This window comes from Osmerus mordax, chromosome 1, assembly GCF_038355195.1.
Source record: "Osmerus mordax isolate fOsmMor3 chromosome 1, fOsmMor3.pri, whole genome shotgun sequence".
In the NCBI taxonomy this organism is placed as follows: Eukaryota; Metazoa; Chordata; class Actinopteri; order Osmeriformes; family Osmeridae; genus Osmerus; species Osmerus mordax.
The window spans coordinates 22,896,035-22,921,915 of record NC_090050.1 but is presented as its reverse complement, the minus strand read 5'-3'; the positions used below and the strand labels follow the sequence as shown (position 1 = coordinate 22,921,915).

At 45.7% G+C, this 25,881-nt stretch overlaps 2 protein-coding genes and 1 long non-coding RNA gene across 4 annotated transcripts; 2 read left to right on the top strand and 1 right to left on the bottom strand.

Moving 5' to 3' along the window:
* The first annotated feature begins 639 nt into the window (after positions 1 to 639).
* Positions 640 to 6,672, top strand: LOC136941105 (interleukin-17 receptor C-like). 2 transcript variants are annotated; one of them, XM_067233519.1, is made up of 16 exons: positions 640 to 761; positions 892 to 1,081; positions 1,373 to 1,394; positions 1,584 to 1,793; positions 1,913 to 2,001; positions 2,088 to 2,199; positions 2,326 to 2,367; positions 2,579 to 2,703; positions 2,819 to 2,875; positions 3,245 to 3,311; positions 3,513 to 3,739; positions 3,911 to 3,964; positions 4,166 to 4,217; positions 4,677 to 4,772; positions 5,083 to 5,115; positions 5,443 to 6,672. In XM_067233519.1, the coding sequence occupies exons 2-16, from the start codon at positions 971 to 973 to the stop codon at positions 6,093 to 6,095; spliced, it is 1,950 nt and encodes a 649-aa protein (XP_067089620.1). In that variant the 5' UTR covers positions 640 to 761; positions 892 to 970; the 3' UTR covers positions 6,096 to 6,672. The 2 variants fall into 2 exon arrangements, with proteins under 2 accessions (XP_067089620.1, XP_067089613.1); XM_067233512.1 differs by having other exon boundaries at positions 2,085 to 2,199.
* Positions 6,673 to 6,894: 222 nt separating this feature from the next.
* Positions 6,895 to 10,056, top strand: LOC136941117 (protein disulfide isomerase Creld1). The gene is made up of 6 exons (XM_067233532.1): positions 6,895 to 7,008; positions 7,769 to 7,978; positions 8,134 to 8,217; positions 8,398 to 8,493; positions 8,772 to 8,912; positions 9,023 to 10,056. Exons 2-6 carry the CDS (start codon positions 7,810 to 7,812, stop codon positions 9,241 to 9,243), a joined length of 711 nt encoding a protein of 236 aa, XP_067089633.1. The 5' UTR covers positions 6,895 to 7,008; positions 7,769 to 7,809; the 3' UTR covers positions 9,244 to 10,056.
* Positions 10,057 to 14,149: 4,093 nt separating this feature from the next.
* On the bottom strand, positions 14,150 to 14,675 carry LOC136941152 (uncharacterized). The gene is made up of 3 exons (XR_010876447.1): positions 14,601 to 14,675; positions 14,367 to 14,517; positions 14,150 to 14,262 (listed from the first exon to the last, which is right to left on the bottom strand). It is a non-coding gene; the product is annotated as an uncharacterized lncRNA (long non-coding RNA).
* Between the last annotated feature and the right edge of the window lie 11,206 nt (positions 14,676 to 25,881).

Below are 25,881 nucleotides of genomic sequence, written 5' to 3'. Positions count from 1 at the left end.
TTAGCAACACAACTATGTGATAAATCAGGTTTGACAACTGTAGTGAACTGTTGTTCACAAGTAAGCAGCCTGATTCCCCGAGTGACTGGAGCCCAAACTGGTTCTACAGGACTAACAGCAACTATGCTGCTGAAGTGAAAAGCAGAATACAACACAATCAATCATTGTTTATCTTCAGCACATGGACTCTGACTAATATAGACAAGTCTGAGTATATACACACAGCCTTGTCTTTAAATACCCCCAGCTACAGAGAATGGACTTTGGTCACCCAGAAGTCTTCAGTTCCACATTTAGTTTAGTAGAAGTGAGCAGACTATCTATGTCAGTATTGTGTTGTGTGCCGTATTAAATCTGTTTTTGATTAGAGTTTGAATATGTGAAACATACACTGATTAAAACTACCAGCATTATCGCTGTTATAAACTGATTGATTTCCTTGACTTTATTGGACCCTGACCTTATTCCTGTTGGTAAATGACTGGATCAGTGTGTGTGTGCGTGCGTGTGTGTGTGTGTGTGTGTGTGTGTGTGTGTGTGTGCGTGTGTGTGAGAGTCTCTGGGGTGGGGTTAAATGAGTCACCTGCTTGTAGACTTCTACAGCCTGCCTACTTCCCAGGAACATGACACAACCAAACATACGGGATATAGTTAAGTTCCGGTGAAACTTAATGGTGAAGATGTGAGCTTTGTAACCGACGGAAAACGTCCCAGTCATGCCAATTCATTTTTTTTGAGGCTTTTGGATCCATTTCTACAATGTAAGTAGGTCAACCTGCAAATATATTTGTGTTAGAAACGTGAAATATTCCTGTCCTAAACTTTTCGATACTACAAAAGTATTGTAAAGGGATATTTGCTACAAATTAAGGACTTTTCCCCCGTCAACAGATCCGATACCAATCCGTTTCCGCGAGAAGCAGAGTATAAAAGTAATTCTCCTTCAACAAATGGTCGGGGGACTTTTGAAATGAAATCGACGATGTCTTGGTTGTCATACTCAGTCCTATTGACATGGTTTTCAACCCTTGCGCTGGAAATGATCTCAGGACCTCAATGCGGACAAGTCACATGTTCACCGGTAGGCTAAACGCTGCAGATTCTTTAGTTATTCATTAGTTAAACATCAAATATATAATTTCATTTTACTTTATCAAGTCGTGCGCCCTGGTCGAAAATTAAATGAAGACCACTTCATTATTATGCATAATACATGTCAGTTGTTGATGCTTTCATTTGACTTATTGTATGCTACAGATGCATCGTAGTGATTAACAAGCGCTGATTGTACTGTAGCGATGTGGAACTAACTGAACCTTGACCGCTCCCTGGGGTTGCTACAGTACTTTAACCTGTACTTTGTTATTATCAGGGTCTTACCTGCGAGATTGAAGGTGAGCTCTCCATTTTATATTTTCATAACATCTCTTTCTAGCCCCCCCCCCCCCCCCCCCCCAACACACACACACACACACAAACACACAAAGTCACATTCCACAGTCACATTCCATATGTACTTCCCTATTGTGTTTCGTATTGCGCACACACAAGCATTATTTGCTGATTTCTCCTGTTTGTGTCAGATGTTCTTCTTCTCCCAACGGACCCAAAGTCTGGTTCTGAAGTCATCGACCTTGAGGTAGTTGCTAAGCTCTGCTGCCCAACGAAACCACCGAATAGGACTACATGCTTACCCTGCATGCTCATCAACATCCAGCTCAACAGCAGTGACAATGAGGAGAGTGGATACGAAGAAAACTTTGGTGTTCGGGATGATAATGAAGATGATGACGGTAATGAATCCGAGTTCCGAGTTAAAAGATACTCTAGGAACACGTATCACTGAAAACGTTCACAGAACCCGCGCTGTCATGAAAACACTTTGCTCATCCTCACATCTCGTATTTTGCAGCGAACGTGGTGGTGTGCTTTAACAGTCCAGAAGCCGTAATACCGTGTAAAAAAATCAACTTCAAAGTAACACCAAGGACTGCACCGGAGGTATGGATGATACATTTACCATCAATAATTTCCTGTGTGCCTGTACTGTGGCGTGTGTGTTATTCGACGTCTTCATCATCTAGCAGGCTCAGCTGTCACTGGTGCTGTGCGAACCGAAGATGGTTCAATTCGGCAGTGAAGTGAGCGTGACGGCGGGCTCAAAGCTCCGCACGGTGGAAGTACCTTCCGTCGACAAAGGTACTGCGCAGTTTTACTGTAAAAACTTTGTTTTCCAGACCGTTTCTTAAGGGCTCTATCCGCTTACTGTATAATGACAACAAAGTGATTGTGAAACAATGACTACACACATCTCTGCCCCACTAGTGTGTTCCACAGAACTTCAGGAACTTGTAGAGGCTTGTAATGGTGAGTGAAGTTAGCTCTGCTCTCTTTTTGTTTGAATTATATTCCTAGCCTGTAGCCTACAAAGCTTTTTCTATTTGAGTAGGCTACTTAATATTACCTACGTGTCCTGATTATTGGTGACGAGAGTTTTCGTTTGTGTCTGCTGGTTGTAGCCTAGGTCAATTTGTTCTGACCTTTTCTGTCATGTCAAAACGGCTTGCATGTTTGTCAGCCCCCAACTTTAGCGTTAAAACAGACCAGGTGAGGGACGTTGTCGATCTGAGGGTTAAAGGCAAGAATACGAGCGCCTTCCCATTAATGATGTGCCTACAGCATGAGATAAGCGGAATTTGCAAGGTTAGTGTGGTGCAATGGTGTCTGTCAATATGGTTATTTCTGAAATTTATAGCTAAAAGTTGTTTTTCTCCTGGCTTATCCTTAACAGCTTTTTATTTTTGTTTTGTGTGTGTAGGAGTGGAAAGAGAAGACCATTCCACTGCACTCTGTCACCCCTTGTATGTGTATTCAGGTACTGCTATTCATAGCATTTAACCAATTTTAACACATCAACACAAGGGCAGTGTCCATTCGAGTTCAGCCAATCGTCAGCTAGTTTAATAAAAAATTGTAAATATTTCAGACTGTTACTGGTTGCTACTTTTCCCTTTTTCACCCTTTGCTGAAATAACCTTGCCACCACTATAATAAGCTGGCTATACAACTTGTTGTGTGTGGCTTGCTAGCTAACGTTAGCGGGTGAAAGCCAGACGACTGTAAATCTAGGTAACTAACGCTGGGGTGATTGATATGAAGCTAACTCGTGCTTTTACTTAGTGGCCTCCTCATATGACAGGAACCCAATCCTTAATTCTGTGTGTGTGTGTGTGTGTGTACGCAGATGTGGTGGGAGAAAAAAAATCAAAGATCACACCGACATAGACGCTGTCCCTTCAGGAACAACACAGGTAAGAGGCTGTGGCAGGCTTCTCCTCTTTCTGTGTCCGTTTTATTTTTTAACCACGGTTAGTCATCAAATCAAACTTGAAAGTTGATGCCTTTTATAAGTCCAAAAGTAATCTGCATATCTTCATATCTACTTTGCTGCTGTATTGTAGGCTACAAAAAAAAACAACGTAAATTTGTGATTGTGATTTTGTTTGTTCAAGAACGTTTTCAACGTAACGTATGGGATAACGTGTCAGTGTCCGTGGCCCGAGGCGAGATGAACAGTGGCGCTAGCATGCTCTCCTGGAACGTGTCGGCACCCTGCAGGCTGGAGGCGGAAGTGTGGCCGTGTCAGAGGGGCGCAGGAGCGGGCGGATGCAGGGAGCAGAGCAACTTCAGGCAGAATCTGGTGGATGGCCCATGGACTGAAAACCACACAGGATTCTGGGTAACCAGACAGTGTTTGATGGACTGTGCTGTCGTAGTTATTTTTTTGTTGAACGTTCAGTATTCTGTTTCGTTGACTGATTTGTTCTTCGGTGGGGTATTGTCGGTACAGTCCAGTATGCTAATTAGCCAAAGTGTGATCTGACGGTGTAATGTCTCTTTTTCATCACAGCGTGTGCAGGGAGCGTTTGAACACGTAGAGCCTAGTGCGGACCTGTGTATGATGGTACAGTGATAATATTAGTTCACATAATCAAATAGGAGAGCTGTTTTAGTCTTGTAGGAGTGTTATGTGGGTGATGTTGTCTTGGTTTGGAGAAGACCTTACTACATGTTTGCAAAACAAGTTCAATCAGTGAATTTGAAAATAAGCTAAATGTATTATAAATATGCAAATGTTTGTGTGTGTGTGTGTGTGTCTATACAGGTAAAAATACAAGGAATGTACCAAAATATCCTATCCTGTCCTAATGCAGAGAGTAAGTATTTTAATTGAATTTAAAGTTGATCCCCCCCTTAAGGTAAAAGTAATAAAAGCTAAAACAAAAACATAACATGCCCTAATTGCTGTGATGGAATTCAACTGTATTCTGACACAAAAGTACTTAAGTTTCAACTATATTTTCCCTTCCATTTACTGAAAATAGGTTCCCTTTATACACAGATGTTTTCCATCAACACTGAGCTTGTAATCTATATAACGACTGGCTGACCCTAATAAACAAAAAATGTACTATGTAGACTCACTGTTGTTCACAACAGTGAAAAATAAATAAAAAATCTAGCTGGATGGGTTACAAACCAAGCCTGTATACCTGCTTGTGTAATTGATGGGTTATTTTGTGTAGTTGTGTAAAAAAAAAAAGAGCTGACAACCTTGCAGTCAGGACTCATCACCATCACCGTCATGTGCCAGATATATTGTCTCTCCCTTTCAGCCAGTAGGTGGCGGATGAGTCTATTGGTTCTGGTTACTGTGCTGCTAATCGGCATAGCTGTTCTCGGAGTGTGTTTCCTACACAGCACAGTGAAACGTGAGTATGATCTGAAAGATCTCTCTCATTCAGGAGACATGCAAAGTCCAACTGTCCAACTGGTGTCTGTGTTTCCTCTTTTTCGCCCCAATCAATGGCTCTCGTTCATGCTGTATGTGACGTACTGAGGAGCTTTTGTCTTGGGACTTATTTACAATATTTGGGAATTTAAGGACACACAGTATGCACTGTACATGAGTTTCGCGCACGCTTGCGCACACAGCAAACTGCAAATATTAAAACGGACTCAGAAACAAGGATGTCCTTGTTCGAGTTGGTCAATTTGTAACCTGAAATCTTTGTCTGACAGGATGGGCATGGAAAGGCCTGCATAAGGAATGGAGTGAGTGAACTGCATGAACATGTTAATCTTCTAGTTGCTGAATAGAACTTGGCAAACATTGCAACCTCTCTCTCTCCTCTCTCTCTCTCTCTCTCTCTCTCTCTTCAATGCCATCATGTGGGCACCGTGTGAGTGTGTGTGCGCGTGTATGTGTGAGTGTGTGTGCGCGTGTGTGAGTGTGTGTGTTGGTGTCACTGCTACCTGCACACGTGTATGTGCTCACCTTGCATGGCTGATAATGTATTCTTCTTCTAATAATGTGACAAACTGTACGTCTATAGAATTGGCTGCAGTGCCCTGTAACCCCCATGTCTCCTGTCCAACTAGGAGCTGGTAGGAAGGGACACATGGTGCTGCTGAGCCCCCCAGATGCAGAAGGGGCCGTGTCCGAGCAGGTGTGTGAGCTGGGCTCCCTCCTTGTTGCCCAGGGCTTCAGGGTATCTGTGGATCTGTGGAGTCGAGCCCAGCTGGGGTCTCTCGGGCCCCTGCCCTGGCTGCACTCCCAGCTGCACCTCCTGGACACCCAGGGGGGCCGGGTCCTGGTGGTCTTGAACCGCTCTGCCTGGGAGAAGGCCCAGCAGTGGGGTCTGGACCCTCTACGACAGGGACTCCTCGCCCAGGGAGAGGACCCTCAGGCTGGGGGAAGGGGAGAGATGGACAGGGACCACTCCGGTGTCCAGGGCTCGTCCCCATACAAGGACGTCTTCTCTGCCTGTTTGAGCTGCATCCAGGCGGACCACCAGCGGGGTGGTGCAGGAGAGCGTTTCACCTTGGTGACCTTTGAATCACACCCTGCCCGGCCCTCCACAGGGAGCCAGCGGGGCCTCCCAGAGCTGCTCCAGGGGCTGCCTTGGTTCCACCTGCCCTCCCAGAGACAGGGGCTGCTGTCGGCCCTGTCTGGGGGCAGGCGAGAGGTGAGCTGGAGGTGGACTGAGGGGCTGAAGGGAGGACTGTCTTCTGTCTGTCCTACAGGGCTTTAGGAGCCACAGAGCTGGGAAGCTCAGTGGGTTTTTACTGATCTTGGGGAAAAGCTGTTTCTGTTAAGGCTCAGCCAATACCTTGAACTCATCCTGCCTTTCTGCACTGATTATGTCACACTATGTATAAACATGAACTACATTCTTTATATTTTGCAGTTTGTTGTGCTACCAAGTTATCTGCAAGTTTTAATTTGATTTGAAGTGAGACTATTTTATACACTGACGTTTAAGATTAAAGAGTCCTTTGTACATGTAGATGAACCTTAAGGGGGGAAAGCACTTTATTTGAAGTCTCTAAGAAAACCTATTAAAGCTGTTTCGATTAGATGTTCCAAATTGCACCTTAAAGAGCTGAAAATAGTTTAGTTTAGAACTGTAGGATTCTACAATGTGTAGATACTTCTTCAAAATGTTATGTTGTTTTAGTAGCACGCATGTTTTTTGGTGTGAATAACTTTCATGCTACCTGTTTATATTGTATATTGATTTTTTTTGCATGTGACACGATATCAGTGTGAAACAAAGATACCATGTCCCTCTCTTGTAAAGCTATAAATAAATGTTCTTGTCCACGTGGTGTCTTGGGTTCTTATTGGCCGTCTTTCAGCGTGGTCGCGCACGGTCACCCTGTTTTTCAATTGGTGCGGCTCAGTGTCATTGCAGACCCAACGAACGGGTCGCTTGTTGGATATCACTTGTTGCGCCTGTCTGGAAGTGTCTGCTAAAGAATGATGACCGAAGGTGGAGCTCCGCATAACCGGCGCGCTTGGAGACTCATATTAAATATACATACAACTGAGCTGCAAGAGATCCAACAGGCGCTCAAAAGTGCTGCAAACTTCTGTCATGTCTTAGCAAGGTGCAGAAAATCAAATCACTGAATTAGTTTGAAACGACGTTAGCCTACTGAAAGGTAATTATCATACATTCAAATTGTGTGCAACTGTGATTTATTATAGATTGTTGTTTGCGGGCATAAAACCAGTTTTTACAATGCTACAACTTTGAAAACCATGCCACTAATGAAGCATAACTAACTTGACAACTTAGATTTAAACTATTTAAATAGGCAACACATGCTTCCAATAATTTACATAATAGGCTAGCCCACATTTTATTTTATTAATCTATAAAGCTAAATATTCTTACAACAATTAAACTTAAAAAAAAAAAAATATATAGGCCTACACTCTTTCAAAACCCAATCATTATGCCATAGGACACCATAACTGAACATTTTTCCAATTTATGTCAGTCAGGTCCTTCACTGGTTGTCCGCCCCCCAGGTACCGTTAGTGCAATAGTACTATCTTAGTACTCTCGTAGGTCTCTTATATCTATTAACCAAAATCTGCTATCCACGCCCCGCACTCGTCTGAAGACGTGGGGATAGAGCTTTTGCCGCTATGGCACCCAGACACTGGAATGCTTTGCCAACCAGCATTAGGTTTGCTGAGAATGTTGAGAGATTTAAGGGACAAGTGAAGGCTCACTTGTTCAGGTTAGCTTTTGAGTAATCTCTGTCTTTTGTCTATTGATAATTTGTATCTGTTTTTACTTATTTGATTTTTTATTATTAGACTTTTATGTTATATTGACAATGTACATTGTAAAGCACTTTGTGACCCTGTCTGTGAAAAGCGCTGTATAAATACATTTTACTTACTTACTAGAGTGGCAGAGCGAGCGAGCGAGGGCGAGAGAAGAGCGTGAGATGTCGGCTCGCTGGCGCCTCCTGCTGGCAGTAGGGCTGTACTCTGTGTTAGCTCAGCTGGATCAGGTACAGGGCTGTCCGGACACCTGTAAGACATGCTCAGGACCAGGACACGATCTGTGTTTGGAATGTACACCAGGCTGGACTATCCACGATAACACTTGTGTAGGTGAGCGAGGTGTAAGTGTGTTCGTCTGTGTGTAGGGAAATTTGAGTCATTTGAAGAAAGAAAAAGGAGATCAAAATGAACATGTCCATGCATCAATACAATATTATAGCGTGTACTTCTCTGTATGTGTGTATGTCCTTCCTCTTGTGTTTCAGACGTTGATGAATGTGGTACAGAGCTGGAACAGTGCCCCACCAACACCTACTGCCTCAACACCCAGGGCGCTTATGAGTGCCGAGGTCAGTGCCGCTCTGTGCAGGACAGCTCCTCCCATAATCACCTCTGGGTACATACATGACACCATCACTCAGAACCAAAACCTTCAATAACTTTGTATTTACTCATCTAAGGACTGGCCTGTTATGTACGGGGAACTTACTGTCAAAGATGCCCCCCCCCCCAATTGCCCCTTCCCCCAGGTTGTGACCCTGCGTGTGTGGGCTGTATGGGCGGAGGGTCTGCCCGCTGCAGAGGATGTGCCTCTGGATACAGACTTACAGGAGCTAAGTGTCTAGGTAGGTGAGACAAGGTTAGTGAGAGAGACAGATTCAATTAAAGAGCGAGTGTGTGTGTCTGCATTTCTCATTTAGTCATTTAGCAGACACTCTTATCCAGAGCGACTTACAGTAAGTACAGGGACATTCCCCCCGAGGCAAGTAGGGTGAAGTGCCTTGCCCAAGGACACAACATCATTGGCACAGCCGGGAATCAAACCGCTAACCTTCAGATTACTAGCCCGACTCCCTAACCGCTCAGCCACCTGATTTCCCTCTTTCTTCCCCCTTTCTGTCAGACATAGATGAGTGTGCTGAAAGGGTGCTGGCTTGCCCAGGACTGGATGAGATCTGCACCAACACAGAGGGCACCTTCAGCTGTGACTGTGCTGAGGGGCTCACCCGAAAAAACAATGTCTGTGTTCAAAAGCGAAGGCCCAGTAAGTGTTCACACACACACGCACACAGTTGCATTGTCATTCCAACGGAGCAGTAAGGGTCCACGAACACACCTGGCCTCATCATTCTCACCGATCTTCTCCTTCACCAGGTGACCATGAGAGAAGTTTGTTTGAGGACATCCAGGAGGAGGAAGTGGAGGTTCTACAGCAGATGTTCTTTGGTGTGCTGCTCTGTGCACTGGCCACTCTGGCTGCCAAGGGAGACATGGTGTTCACCTCCATCTTCATGGGGGCCGTGGCGGCCATGGCTGGTTACTGGCTCTCAGACAGGGGAGAACGTGCCATGAGCCGTTTTCTGAAAAGGCCCTAAGCTAAAAGGCCATTTTTGTATCTTTGTTGGTGAAATGAAATGCTTGGTGGCCATTTCGACACGATAATCACACTTGTATAGGCAGTCTTAGGTTTTTATCTGGTGTGATTTGTATCAAGGTCGATACAGTTTATTCTGTATGGGTCCAGTTTTGTTCAATATGTTAACCAAATTGATATTTTGTTTTTATCTTGCATGTCCTGAAATGTGTATGGTTGCATACGACACCACAGTCTTACCACAGTGTGACCGTTTTGATGAAAGGTTCTCAAACTGCACAAAATAAGTTTGACTCCTAGTTATTGTAAAGGTGAAGTAGTGTCACATCTTGAATTACTTTAAAGATCAATAAGGTGAATTACATATAAGTCTCAACATATATGTAGACGGTTTCATTTTATATGTACTGGTTTGTCATTTAACATCAACACTGATGTCTTTAGGGTGAAGCACTTGTGATTAAGGTTAATGTAGGACTTCAACAAAAAACTGTACAACAACCGAAAGGTATACAAGTCTTCACCGGACAGAAATTGGAACTATTGTCGTCTGTTTTTTCCGACCAAGTAATTTGATTGGATAAGAGGAATTCCAGGATATTTGGTGATAACATCACCGTGACTGTCACTCCACTTACATGATCACCATTAGACTGACAACTAGAACTCTTGGAAATGCGATCGTGGATTATTGCTGAATATCAGCCAGCTGGGATGCAGTCTTGGAGGCTGCAGGAAGTGCTGAAAACCGAGCCTCATGCAATTTCGCTTCTTGTCTGAGCGCCATTTAATAAAACAATACCATTGTCAATAACCTGGTAGTACCATGGCCTTTGTATACCCAAGATGAGGACCACAGGTGTAGAAACCAACCCAGTTTTAGTGATGGATTGTGCCAATGTAACGACAACAGGGAAACATCTTGACATGGAAAATCAATAGCCTACACATTTATACAGTAGCACTGAAACCCAATAATTCTCTCCAGAAAGTCACTTCAGCTTCCTTTGTGAGGGGCAGACAAATGCAAACACTATCGGTCTTGACTCAAGTGAGGAGGCTTACCAACTGACTTGTAAATGTATATTAGAGTACACAAATCCAGTTGGCAGAACTGCATGTTAAATCACAAACTCAGTCAAGTGTCAAACCAGTTAATGATCTCAAACATGCCATACAGAAATGAATTTTTACAGCAACACATTCCAATCCAGTCAGTTTAAAGTTAAGAATTCTTTATTTAAAAAGTGCAGAGGTGACATTACACAACTACTCAAAAAAGAATTGTTAAGAGTCACTTGCTACGAGTCCTCAGCAGGTGGAGGAGGGAGGGCACCCCTACTGCCAGAACCAAACCCAGGAATCCTCCTCTGGTCCTCGACACTAGCAGTGGTGGAAGACTTGGGGGTCCCTGTTGGAGCCTGTGTAACATTCGACTGAAGTGAAGCATCGTCCTGGAACATGATGTCGTACACTGGTGGGACCATCTGCTTAACCCTCTTTGCTTTGCGTTTGTAGTGGGTGGAATAAAAACAGGGAGGCCTCTGGGGATGAGTGGGTCTGGGGGAGCCGGGGGACCCTGGCAGCCCTGGATACTGAGGGGAGCCGGGGGACCCTGGCAGCCCTGGATACTGAGGGGAGCCGGGGGACCCTGGCAGCCCTGGATACTGAGGGGAGCCGGGATACAGAGGGGATCCTGGGGACCCTGGAAAGGGAGGGGATCCAGGCAGCCCTGGATACTGGGGGGAACCTGGCACCCCTGGAAACGGAGGGGACCCGGGGGAACTTGGCAGCCCTGGATACTGGGGGGAACCTGGCAGCCCTGGAAACGGAGGGGAGCCAGGGGACCCTGGAAGCCCTGAAAACGGAGGGGACCCGGTGGACCCTGGCAGCCCTGGAAACTGGGTGGACCCTGGCAGCCCTGGAAACTGGGTGGACCCTGGCAGCCCAGGAGACAGAGGGGACCCGGGGGAACTTGGCAGCCCTGGAAACTGAGGGGACCCGGGGGAACCTGGAAGCCCTGGAAACGGAGGGGACCCGAAGGGGACCGGTCCAGGGAACACAGGGTAGGGAGGCAGCTCAACTGACTCAGAAGATCCAGCAGTAGTTGGGAACGGTCTGGGGGACCCTGGCAGCCCAGGAGACAGAGGGGACCCGGGGGAACCTGGCGGCCATGGAAACTGAGGGGACCCGGGAGAAGCTGACGGCCCTGGAAACTGGGGGGACACTGGATATTGAGGGGACCCGGGGGACCCTGGAAAAGGAGGGGACCCGAAGGGGACCGGTCCAGGGAACACTGGGTAGGGAGGCAGCTCAACTGACTCAGAAGATCCAGCAGTAGTTGGGAACGGTCTGGGGGAACCTGGCAGCCCTGGATACTGGGGGGACCCGGGGGAACCTGGCGGCGCTGGATATTGGGGGGACCCTGGAAATGGAGGGGACCCCAGGGAACCTGGCAACCCTGGATACTGGGGGGACCCAGGGGATCCTGGCAGCTCTGGATACTGGGGGGACCCAGGGGAACCTGGCAGCCCTGGAAACTGAGGGGACCCAGGGGAACCTGGCAGCCCTGGAAACTGAGGGGACCCTGGAAACTGAGGGGACCCAGGGGAAGCTGGCAGCCCTGGAAACTGAGGGGACCCAGGGGAAGCTGACGACCCTGGAAACTGAGGGGACCCAGGGGAACCTGGGAGCCCTGGAAACTGAGGGGACCCTGGAAACTGAGGGGACCCAGGGGAACCTGGCAGCCCTGGAAACTGAGGGGACCCTGGCAGCCCTGGAAACTGAGGGGACCCTGGCAGCCCTGGAAACTGAGGGGACCCTGGCAGCCCTGGAAACTGAGGGGACCCAGGGGAAGCTGACGGCCCTGGAAACTGAGGGGACCCGGGGGAACCTGGCAGCCCTGGAAACTGAGGGGACCCGGGGGAACCTGGCGGCCCTGGAAACTGAGGGGACCCGGGGGAACCTGGCGGCCCTGGAAACTGAGGGGACCCAGGGGACCCTGGAAACTGAGGGGACCCAGGGGAACCTGGCGGCCCTGGAAACTGAGGGGACCCGGGGGAACCTGGCGGCCCTGGAAACTGAGGGGACCCAGGGGAACCTGGCAGCCCTGGAAACTGAGGGGACCCTGGAAACTGAGGGGACCCAGGGGACCCTGGAAACTGAGGGGACCCAGGGGAACCTGGCAGCCCTGGAAACTGAGGGGACCCTGGCAGCCCTGGAAACTGAGGGGACCCGGGGGAAGCTGACGGCCCTGGAAACTGAGGGGACCCGGGGGAACCTGGCAGCCCTGGAAACTGAGGGGACCCGGGGGAACCTGGCGGCCCTGGAAACTGAGGGGACCCAGGGGACCCTGGAAACTGAGGGGACCCAGGGGAACCTGGCAGCCCTGGAAACTGAGGGGACCCTGGCAGCCCTGGAAACTGAGGGGACCCAGGGGAACCTGGCAGCCCTGGAAACTGAGGGGACACTGGATATTGAGGGGACCCGGGGGACCCTGGAAAAGGAGGGGACCCGAAGGGGACCGGTCCAGGGAACACAGGGTAGGGAGGCAGCTCAACTGACTCAGAAGATCCAGCAGTAGTTGGGAACGGTCTGGGGGAACCTGGCAGCCCTGGATACTGGGGAGACCCGGGGGAACCTGGCGGCGCTGGATATTGGGGGGACCCTGGATATTGAGGGGACCCGGGGGACCCTGGAAAAGGAGGGGACACCAGGGAACCTGGCAACCCTGGATACTGGGGGGACCCGGGGGACCCTGGCAGCCCTGGATACTGGGGAGACCCTGGCGGAGCTGGAAACTGGGGAGACCCGGGGGAACCTGGCGGAGCTGGAAACTGGGGAGACCCGGGGGACCCTGGCAGCCCTGGAAACTGGGGGGACACTGGATATTGAGGGGACCCTGGAAAAGGAGGGGACCCGAAGGGGACCGGTCCAGGGAACACAGGGTAGGGAGGCAGCTCAACTGACTCAGAAGATCCAGCAGTAGTTGGGAACGGTCTGGGGGAACCTGGCGGCTCTGGATATTGGGGGGACCCAGGGGATCCTGGCGGCGCTGGAAACTGGGGGGACACTGGATATTGAGGGGACCCGGGGGACCCTGGAAAAGGAGGGGACCCCAGGGAACCTGGCAACCCTGGATACTGGGAGGACCCGGGGGATCCTGGCGGCGCTGGAAACTGGGGGGACACTGGATATTGAGGGGACCCGGGGGACCCTGGAAAAGGAGGGGACCCCAGGGAACCTGGCAACCCTGGATACTGGGAGGACCCGGGGGATCCTGGCAGCCCTGGATACTGGGGAGACCCGGGGGATCCTGGCGGAGCTGGAAACTGGGGAGACCCGGGGGATCCTGGCGGAGCTGGAAACTGGGGAGACCCGGGGGAACCTGGCGGAGCTGGAAACTGGGGAGACCCGGGGGAACCTGGCGGCCCAGGAGAAAGAGGGGACCCGGGGGACCCAGGAGACCCTGGCAGCCCTGGATATTGAGGGGACCCGGGGGACCCTGGAAAAGGAGGGGACCCGAAGGGGACCGGTCCAGGGAACACAGGGTAGGGAGGCAGCTCAACTGACTCAGAAGATCCAGCAGTAGTTGGGAACGGTCTGGGGGAACCTGGCAGCCCTGGATATTGGGGGGACCCTGGAAATGGAAGGGACCCCAGGGAACCTGGCAGCCCTGGATACTGGGGGGACCCAGGAAACTGAGGGTAAGGAAGAAGGTCTGGCGTATGGGGATAAGGGGTTGCCGGAGCAGCAGGTGTAGATGGGCAGGATACTACCAACTCTTGGCCATTCAGCAGCATGTAAACAACATGTACTTCATCCTGTAAAAACATAAAAGCATTAGTGGAAGACCCCCAAGGTACCATTTACATGTGATCAGTTATAAGTTGGCACCAAACCTCCATCTTGACGCAGGGTTCTTTGTAAGGAGCCCTGATCGTCAATCCTCTACGTGAGGAAGTCAAAGTAAAGCCACACAGTTGTCTGGATGACCGCAGGGGCTCCCATACGTTGGAGACTAAACACAAGTTAACGCTAGTCTTTAACAAAACGGTTGTCAAATTACAGCTCCTCGATTGGCATGTTTCATAACATATCTCATGAGAAACTGCTGAAATGTACCTTTTACGAAGAGAACCTCTGCTGCAATATTACCCATATTCAACACCATGCCGTTCCTGAGGCAGGAGACTTTAGGGCGAGGAGGTGCAAGTGGACAAGACATTGTCATGGATTCCCCCCACAGCTTCAGATGCAGTACATGATCCCCACCCTGTTGGAAGAGTAGGCCACTTGGCTCAAATTCAACCAAATAGAGGTGCGTTTAGTCAGTGTCATGCTCTCATTGGGAATTACCTGTTCAGTAACATGGCAGCCTTGGTATGGAGCTACAAAAAGCACATCTCTGCGTGACCTTCTCACAGAAAATCCACACCGAGAAGGCATCCGAGTCAAGGGAATGAGAGTCCCGTCACCTGAAAGCAGATCCTCAGATCAAACTACCCTCCGTTTTCAACCGGAAACCCACAGAAACGCATCATTGATCTCACCATTGTCAACCAGAAAATGGGGAGCCTTCCCTCCCTTCACCCGCAAGGTCATAGCATCTTCAGCGCACCTCACCGTAGGTCCCATGCGCTTTAGTTTAGCATTCATCAACAGGTGCCAAGCTAAGATAGCAAAAGCAAGTTACATATAGTGGAGGAACCGCTAGGCACACGCTGGCCAACTTCAGGGATGCTGTAGGCTATACTCACAATCCATGCCTGTAGTTTGGTTGGCCTCCCGATCATCTGAATCAAAGGCAAGAGAGCCGTTTCTAGTAATGACGCCAGGCGGAGATCTGGGCTCATTTGCGTCACGAAGAAAGCCTCTTCTAAATTTGGTTTCGAATTCCGTCGGATCGGTCTCTTCATTTGTTAACCTAAATGTGCTCCCATCTCTAATACTTCCATAGGAAACTGCTACAAAACATGCCAACGTCCTCAGTACCAAGAAGCAAAACTGAGAATTACACCGCACCATGTTGAACAACCTCTCAACACCGCCCTACCCAACATAACGCAAATACACATTCTACACAGCTTTAAGGTGCGCACTCAAATTGGACGACCAATCAAATTGCAGGTTGGCAATACTTTATTCTAACGCACCTGAAGTGCAATTGGATCACCATCATGAAGTGACTTTCTCTGTGGTTGTTCAGAGTAGAGGGGTTTCTTCACTTTGATCCTCCCAATTGGCAATTTGTTTAGTCAATTTAGTGCTGATGAGCTCATGCCAATCCGACTTGGAAATAATATAAATAATTTTTATTACATCCAATTATTTAGTTATGTCTGTTTTTGAACTTACAGTTTACTTCTGAAATATTTTGGATATTATTTTACAAGATGTTATTGTGTTATTGTGATTGCAATTATTAAATTATTCCTACCATACATGGATGTTAATATGAGCTAATATAAAGTGTAGCCAAACCTTTTATGTAATTGTAAAGTGGTGGCCAAGTGTTGGTAAAGTAGAGTGAGTCTATAGTTGTAATGTAAACAACAACATTCATTATTACTGACCTTGAGCCCTTTGACGGCTAACAGCACCTAGATAATATGACAGGAAGTAAGATGAACAATAAACAAACCATTCAGAGCTACCATCTTCTGAAACAAGACATTTAAATTAAACAATGTTTCCATACAGCATCAGACATATGCATATCTGCAAATTATAATATAAATATAAACTCACAGAGGAAGAGGACGACTGACAACAGTGGACCTGTGTTGGAGTGCAGCAGACCCATGTTACAGAAGGACAGACATTAGCAGTGTGTGAACACAACTGGGGGGCTGGTGTGACTGACTGACATGACGTTGAAGCATCAGTAACCACACAGTGAGCTCTGAATGTGAGAACTGAAAAAAAGCATGTGGTGAGCTGAATCAAGAGAGTATAAGTATTCACACTTTGTCACGCTGTCAGGCCTGCACCTGTAGGACCTGCAGTCACCAGCAGAGGGCAGCAGAGGAGTTCTCTGGAGTTAACTGATTATGATTAGTTTTCGCTTGTGCCTTATTTGCCTGTTTGTTATTTCGGACCGCTGGGTTCCCTTGCTCCTCTTTCCTTGATATGTTGACCTGTGCAGCTGCCTAGTTCTTCAGGTTTTGGGGCTTTTCCCTGCCTGGCTCTAGTGAAGAAGCCTCTCTGCTAATCAAATCAAATGTATTTGTACAACCCTTTTTACAAGCAATGTCACAGAGGGCTTCACATACACATCCTATAAGTTCATCATCGAGGAAGACCCCGTTTTTGCTAACAAGTTCAGGAGAGGGTGATGCCTTCTGATCCCCATCTGCACCCTCAGGTGGTTATGGTGACTCCTCCCTAGCATTGAAATGGTCAGAGGCAGTCTCTAGTGCCTGACCTGTAAAACCACATGTACAATAAAATATGCAGAATCGTTAAAGATATATTGTTGGCCTTTATTAGACAGAGACAGTTGAGATAGACAGGAAATGTAGGGGGAGAGAAATTAATAAATGACCGGCGCTGGATTCGAACTGAGGCCGTTGCATCAAGGTCTCAGCTCACATGAGCCACGGTGGCACCCACAATCAAATCTCTATTCTTAAAACTTTAAAATATCTACAACAAAGGCTATCGGTTTAAGTAGCTTGTTCGTAAGAATCGATAAGGTTTGAGAAAAAGGCAAGGCTACATTTTAAAGTCTGCACGGCAATCGTTACAAATGTTTTGTTCGATTATTCTCAAAACATGAAAACCAGATGAAGGTGCTGACAGAACTGTGGTTTCAGTGTGGCTGCTGAAGACTGTAGAAGGTGTCAGCCTGGGCAGCTGTGATGGCTCTCTCAGTGATGGCTCTCTCAGGGATGGAGCAGTACACATGGTACGTGTCAGACTAGAGGAAACCACAGATATCTAAGATTAGACACGCGTCTACAGAGCTGTACATACTCAACACTGATGCAGCCAACAAGGCACGTAAAGAATTGAGACACGATTAGACATTTTACTTCATCGTTGTCCGATGTCCTTGCATTCTCTCCCGAGGAGCCTGTGTGTTGCAAATAAATATTTGTGTTTGTTTTAGTGTGTTTGTGAACATTACCCCACAGTCAGGGTTTCCATACATATTCAAACTTTCAAATTTCATCTGCCAACAGTTCTCAAACTATCCATGAGATACTCTAGCCTTTCATGCACAAACCAGTAAGAGCAGCGTTTGAAAGTCAGGTGGCTGAGCGGTGAGGGAATCGGGCTAGTAATCCGAAGGTTGCCAGTTCGATTCCCGGTCATGCCAACTGACGTTGTGTCCTTGGGCAAGGCACTTCACCCTACTTGCCTCGGGGGAATGTCCCTGTACTTATTGTAAGTCGCTCTGGATAAGAGCGTCTGCTAAATGTAAGTGTTTCACTTGAGCTGTTTTGACAGAGTTCATGTATTGAATGTGAACTCCCAGGAGCTTTAACCCAGGAGCTTTAACCCAGGAGCTTTAACCCAGGAGCTTTAACCCAGGAGCTTTAACCCAGGAGCTTTAACCCAGGAGCTTTAACCCGGGGGCTTTAACCCGGGGGCTTTAACCCAGGAGCTTTAACCCAGGAGCTTTAACCCAGGAGCTTTAACCCAGGAGCTTTAACCCAGGAGCTTTAACCCAGGAGCTTTAACCCAGGAGCTTTAACCCAGGGGTGGTGAGTGAGCAGGATGGAGAGGCTCACCTGAGGGCACAGCCACAGGTGGGACTGCGGTGATCAGACTGTAGAGCCCAGGATTCCCAGGCTCCACCTACAGGTTGGGGAAAGATTTTATCTGTATTTGACAGTTTATCTGCTGTAACATAATTTAAAAAAAGTTTTTTTGCAACATTATCTTATAATATTAACATTAATTACATTTGATATGGAGTTCTCAAGTTAACAATCTGAAATTACTCAAAAAATGAAGATTTAAACACCCAACAAAAGAGACAGTGTACAGCAACCACAGTATCACACTCACATGGCTTCGACTGCTCACAGGCCCCATGCGCATTTTATCTACAACAAAGACAACATTCTGTAAATGCGACTTAAATAAAGAACCATTTTTAAGGTCATTAAACCACCAGAGCTCAGAATTTGCCCCTGAAGTGGAAGCGGGCCTGTTGTGCCTGCCTGAACAGGAGGTGTACTTGTAGCAGCATGTGTTTGTTACTTTGTTTCTCTGGAGCATACCTTGACTGCTGTATACAGGGGTGGCAGCACATACAAGAGAAAGAAAAAGGATGTACTCTAAATATTTTACCATGAACTAAGAAGCAAGATCTCTCAAGATGCAAAGGGACTTTCCTACCTTTTGCAGTGATTTTTCCCTGTAAAATACAACCAAAAGAATTAATCCCTGAACACACTGTACTGTATGGAGTTGTGCAAAAGGCTTCTCTACATTACAGGTCAGGCCAACGCTTGTGAGTTGCAACTGGAGAATCTTCCTTAGAGAAAGTATCCAGTCAGATGTACTCACTGCTCCTCCAGCGGACACAGACAGCTATCAGACCCCCCAGGGTCACACCAACAGTAGAACCAGCCACACCCACCACCACCAGCCACATCTGGGCTCCTGTATGGGGACACGATAATAAGCCATTGGCTGTAAAGTTATTGTTTAAAATGTTTAAAATTCAGCCACGTGACAAGGTTTTTTCACTTGAAGTGCACGTCAGAAAAGCAAAAAACAGGTAACCTGTAATCGTGACCCATCTGGAATCAGAGGGCACAGCAGAGCTCACAGGGGAACCTGGAGATGAGTCGACTCTTGTAGACCGCTGAGGTTCTGGACGTGACATTAGACCACAAGCAGTTAAGAACCAAATAGAGGAAGAACATATACAGAATGACTGCCTGGGTTATACAGATCAACACTACCTCTTTTACAAGACTAATGAGTAATACTGTAACACACCCAGTGAACTACAAACATCTTTGTACTTTATACATTACTGGGCCAACTCACTTGCACTACTTGAATGCGTTTGGGTATCAGAGGAAGAATATGTTGTTCCTGCTGTTGTACCTGCTGAAAAGTACTTATGAATTATCTGAACTTAGACCATTATACCAACTAAAAACACAAGGATTGGTTTGAAAAAGCTGTATTTTCAATGCAGACCACTGTAAATAACAGTTGCTTCATTCCATCCATCTAAAGTGAGACGCTAGCTTACAGGTAGCATGTGAGTCCAAAACATATTGAAAGCTTCTCCTTTGGTTCTGTTTCTGGTGGTCCAGAGGAGGAAGAACCTACTCACCAGCAGCAGAACTCTCAGTAGTATCAGAGGGTGCAGAGGTACCATCAGTCAAACCTGGACACCAGAGGGACAATAATCACAACTCAACAATCAAAGGTGAAAGATGAACAAGCCATCTGTGTTTAAGAAAACGGAAACCTTATGGTTGCTCTCAAACTCACTTGAAGTTTGATATTTTGAGGGAAAAGTAGAGGTAGCCATTGAGCCTAAGGAGAATTGAGCATAATCATGACATATATTAATATTATACAAGTGATTTGCATTAAATTAACATAATTAAGTTATGCCAAAAATAACTATTCCTACCTGATGTTGCTTTTGGTGTCTGAGCAGTTGTTGGATCAGGAAAATCAGCTACCATCACATCTAAAACCAGATTAGATTGCCATGGTTCTATTATGGGGTAAGTAACACTGCTAATGTTGACACAGTAGGTATATGGAGCAAGGTTTGTTAAATTATGATATCCTAAGTGACTCACCTGCTACGTTGTATCCATCACTGCGTGGAGACAGAAAGTTTAGTGCTGGACCCACTCCATAGTCACAGCTCACCTCTTTACGCATCTCAGGCTGGAGACGTCTGAGCAGATCATCTTTAGAGACGAAGAACTGACAGAACCACTGCAGACTTGAGGATTGTTTGTGGTTGATCTGTTGTGTTAGGAAATGCTTCCTCTCATCTCCAATGTAGAGATTACACCTGGTGTCAGTAAGGGCAGATCCAGGAAGCGAACAGATGATGATTATGTTCTCACCAGCATGGACACTCAGCACTGGACTCTGTCCTGCCAAGCAAAGAGAACGGCACAATCAATGACCCATCATTACTACCAGTCTCAGCTCTCTTCAAATGAACTGTGAGGAGAAAACAAGTTTATATTCTAAACTGTGGCATAATGATGTAATTCACATATCACCATGGCCTCAATAGATACACTTTAATGACCAAACTGCTACAGAAGCTTTGTCCCTGTATCTCTGTTGACAGGAGAGATTATTGTGTGTGTCTTACCCCCCTACAGCACTTCTTCCTTGATGTAAGTCATTGTGGTAAATTAGATCAACACTTGTGCTAAATGTCTTACCTAGAACAGTGACTGAGACAGGGTCACTGAGAAGGGATGGAGTCGAGCTTCCTGCAGGGTAGTAGTAACATTTCACTGTGACCTCAGCAGCTGACCTTTGACCTGTCATTGTGAGGAGGGCAGTCCCTGTGTATGTGATCTCACAGGAGTGGAGAGGTTGCTCGTTCTCTATGACGATGTAACACTGAGGCAGGAGGAAATATGGAGGAGTCTCACATCTCAGCAGAACAGAGTCTGTCTCTCTGATGACTGCTGGAGTCACAGTCATTCTGGGCTGAGGAGGACCTGTGAGATATAAAGACAGGAATAGTCTGTGTTTATCACTGATTCATTGTCATACTGAAGTTAACTACTTGTACTCACTGTAAATGATATTATTGTTGCTTGCTTTCCTACAGGTACACTCTTGCACTTTTGAGGTTCATGTTGTTTAATTTGTAATTTGTTTAACTACATGCTCTTATGTCTCTTCCTATTGGCACTTATTTGCTTATCACAATGTATGCTCATGTTTTGACTACCGGGTTTGTTTTTGGGGCTATCTTGTTGTTTTTGATCATTGACCGATGCACTTTTTGTAAAGCTCTCTTGGAAGTTGCTTTGGATAAAAGCTAAAGAATAAATGGAAATGGAATACATCTGCAGATAAAAATTATAAATCTCACTCTTATAGTCCACCAATATTCTTGTTAATTGCAATACTTTTTCTATTGTGCTATTTTAAATAGGTTAAATGCTGCCCATTTGCATGTACAAGTGCACATGACAATAAATGTAAACTTTAACTTAACGACTTAAGAAACTTTTTGGAGGCACACACATTTACAAATCTTTTTGACAGGCTATTAAAAGCACTAAAATGAATAAAAAAATATAGGGAAACACTTTACATTCAGGCTTCATAAACTACGGGGCGTCCCTGTGGCTCACTAGGTAGAACACGTCACATAAGGCCTTACTGCAGCAACCCGGGTTCGAACCCACATTTACTGCATGTCGTCCCCTCTCTCTCTCTCTTCCTGCCTTTTCTGTCTCTCTCAAACTGTCACTATCGGAAAATGAAGCAAGAATTGCCAGAAAATATTGTCTACATAAAAGTCGGTTACATAAAGTATTATAAAACTTCCTAGCATCACTGACAGTAAAACCTTTTGTAGTTACATAGAAACTGCCATGCAGTTACACTGGACTCTGTCCTGCCAAACAAAGAGAACGGCACAATCAATGACCCATCATTACTACCAGTCTCAGCTCTCTTCAAATGAACTGTGAGGAAAAAACAAGTTTATATTCTAAACTGTGGCATAATGATGTAATTCACATATCATCATGGCCTCAATAGCTACTTTAATGACCAAACCGCTACAGAAGCTTTGTCCCTGTATCTCTGTTGACAGGAGAGATTATTGTGTGTGTCTCGCCCCCCTACAGCACTTCTTCCTTGATGTAAATCATTGTGGTAAGTTAGATCAACACTTGTGCTAAATGTCTTACCTAGAACAGTGACTGAGACAGGGTCACTGAGAAGGGATGGAGTCGAGCTTCCTGCAGTGTAGTAGTAACATGTCACTGTGACCTCAGCAGCTGACCTTTGACCTGTCATTGTGAGGAGGGCATTCCCTGTGTATGTGATCTCACAGGAGTGGAGAGGTTGCTCGTTCTCTATGACGATGTAACACTGAGGCAGGAGGAAATATGGAGGAGTCTCACATCTCAGCAGAACAGAGTCTGTCTCTCTGATGACTGCTGGAGTCACAGTCATTCTGGGCTGAGGAGGACCTGTGAGATATAAAGACAGGAATAGTCTGTGTTTATCACTGATTCATTGTCATACTGAAGTTAACTACTTGTACTCACTGTAAATGATATTATTGTTGCTTGCTTTCCTACAGGTACACTCTTGCACTTTTGAGGTTCATGTTGTTTAATTTGTAATTTGTTTAACTACATGCTCTTATGTCTCTTCCTATTGGCACTTATTTGCTTATCACAATGTATGCTCATGTTTTGACTACCGGGTTTGTTTTTGGGGCTATCTTGTTGTTTTTGCTCATTGACCGATGCACTTTTTGTAAAGCTCTCTTGGAAGTTGCTTTGGATAAAAGCTAAAGAATAAATGGAAATGGAATACATCTGCAGATACAAATTATAAATCTCACTCTTATAGTCCACCAATATTCTTGTTAATTGCAATACTTTTTCTATTGTGCTATTTTAAATAGGTTAAATGCTGCCCATTTGCATGTACAAGTGCACATGACAATAAATGTAAACTTTAACTTAACGACTTAAGAAACTTTTTGGAGGCACACACATTTACAAATCTTTTTGACAGGCTATTAAAAGCACTAAAATGAATAAAAAAATATAGGGAAACACTTTACATTCAGGCTTCATAAACTACGGGGCGTCCCTGTGGCTCACTAGGTAGAACACGTCACATAAGGCCTTACTGCAGCAACCCGGGTTCGAACCCACATTTACTGCATGTCGTCCCCTCTCTCTCTCTCTTCCTGCCTTTTCTGTCTCTCTCAAACTGTCACTATCGGAAAATGAAGCAAGAATTGCCAGAAAATATTGTCTACATAAAAGTCGGTTACATAAAGTATTATAAAACTTCCTAGCATCACTGACAGTAAAACCTTTTGTAGTTACATAGAAACTGCCATGCAGTTACACTGGACTCTGTCCTGCCAAACAAAGAGAACGGCACAATCAATGACCCATCATTACTACCAGTCTCAGCTCTCTTCAAATGAACTGTGAGGAGAAAACAAGTTTATATTCTAAACTGTGGCATAATGATGTAATTCACATATCACCATGGCCTCAATAGATACACTTTAATGACCAAACCGCTACAGAAGCTTTGTCCCTGTATCTCTGTTGACAGGAGAGATTATTGTGTGTGTCTTACCCCCCTACAGCACTTCTTCCTTGATGTAAGTCATTGTGGTAAATTAGATCAACACTTGTGCTAAATGTCTTACCTAGAACAGTGACTGAGACAGGGTCACTGAGAAGGGATGGAGTCGAGCTTCCTGCAGTGTAGTAGTAACATTTCACTGTGACCTCAGCAGCTGACCTTTGACCTGTCATTGTGAGGAGGGCAGTCCCTGTGTATGTGATCTCACAGGAGGGGAGAGGTTGCTGGTTCTCTATGACGATGTAACACTGAGTCACGAGGAAATATGGAGGAGTCTCACATCTCAGCAGAACAGAGTCTGTCTCTCTGATGACTGCTGGACTCACAGTCATTCTGGGCTGAGTACGATCTGTGAGATCTGAAGACAGGAATAGTCTGTGTTTATCACTGATTCATTGTCATATGGAATACATCTGCAGATAAAAAATATAAAATTCACTCTGATAGTACACCAATATTGTTGTTAATTGCAATACGTTTTCTACTGTGCTATTTCAAATGGGTTAAGTGCTGTCAATTTGCATACATTTAAAAAGTGCACATAACAATAAACGTAAACTTGAACTTAGTCACTGTCATTTTTGGCTGATCTATAAGGCAACAGCATAGACAGATTACTGTACATCAGTCTGGAATGAAGGTTTGTCCTGGAAGATATCTAAGAATTAAGAAATTGTTGAACTTTCATGACATTTTTATATACATTTTGCCAATGCAATAGTCATTCCATACAAATGACAAGGTACAGTACATCATTTCATGCGGTACATTTCAGTGTAAGAACAAAGGGATACATTATCTTACCTTTGATTGCGACAAGAGTGAACTCACTGTGTAAGGATTGATATTTCCAACCTGAAGCTTTGTAATAACATTGTAGTTTCACTTCATCTGGAGTCCTTTGACCTGTCATACTGAGAATCTGTGTTCCTGTGAACGTCTTATTACAAGGTGGTTGTTGGGTGTGGAAAGTCTTCCAATTAAAGGAAAAATAACATTCAGACACAGAGAGAGAAGATGGAGTCTCACATCTCAGCAGAACAGAGTCTGTCTCTCTGATAGTTGCTGGACTCACAGTCAGTCTGGGCTGAGGAGGATCTGTGAGATCTGAAGACAGGAATAGTCTGTGTTTATCACTGATTCATTGTCGCCTGCAGTACTAACCTTTTTTACATTATAAACTCATACTTATTCTGGATGCATAGTACACCAATATCAGTGTTAATTGCAATACCTTTTAAATTGGTTAAATTCTGTCCGTTGCATACATTGAAAAAGGTTTCCATGGCTAAGTGAATGTTAACATTGATTATGTTTTGGTTAATCAACCTTCGATTGCATCTTTACAACATCCACTTAACCCTTACACCCCTACCCCATAATGTGCCTTCTTACACTTTGAAAACAATTATTCCTACCATACATCGAAGTTAATGTAAGCTAATATAAAGTGTAGCCAAACCTTTTATGTAATTGTAAAGTGGTGGCCAAGTGTTGGTAAAGTAGAGTGAGTCTATAGTTGTTATGTAAACAACAACATTCATTATTACTGACCTTGAGCCCTTTGACGGCTAACAGCACCTAGATAATATGACAGGAAGTAAAATGAACAATAACCCATCCATTCAGAGCTACCATCTTCTGAAACAAGACATTTAAATTAAAAAATGTTTCCATACAGCATCAGACATATGCATATCTGCAAATTATAATATAAATATATACTCACAGAGAAAGAGGACAACTGACAACAGTGGACCTGTGTTGGAGTGCAGCAGACCCATGTTACAGAAGGACAGACATTAGCAGTGTGTGAACACAACTGAGGGGCTGGTGTGACTGACTGAAATGACGTTGAAGCATCAGTAACCACACAATGAGCTCTGAATGTGAGAACTGAAAAAAAGCATGTGGTGAGCTGAATCAAGAGTATAAGTATTCACACTTTGTCACACTGTCAGGCCTGCACCTGTAGGACCAGCAGTCACCAGCAGAAGAGGTAGATCAGTTCTCTGGAGTTAACTGATTATAATTAGTTTTCGCTTGTGCCTTATTTGCCCGTTTGTTATTTCGGACCGCTGGGTTCCCTTGCTCCTCTTTCCTTGATATGTTGACCTGTGCAGCTGCCTAGTTCTTCAGGTTTTGGGGCATTTTCCTGCCTGGCTCTAGTGAAGAAGCCTCTCTGCTAATCAAATCAAATGTATTTGTACAACCCTTTTTACAAGCAATGTCACAGAGGGCTTCACATACGCCCATAGAACTGCCCCTCAGCCAACCTCAACCCTCAACCCTAATCGCAGTAGTAATAAGCTTTTTTTTC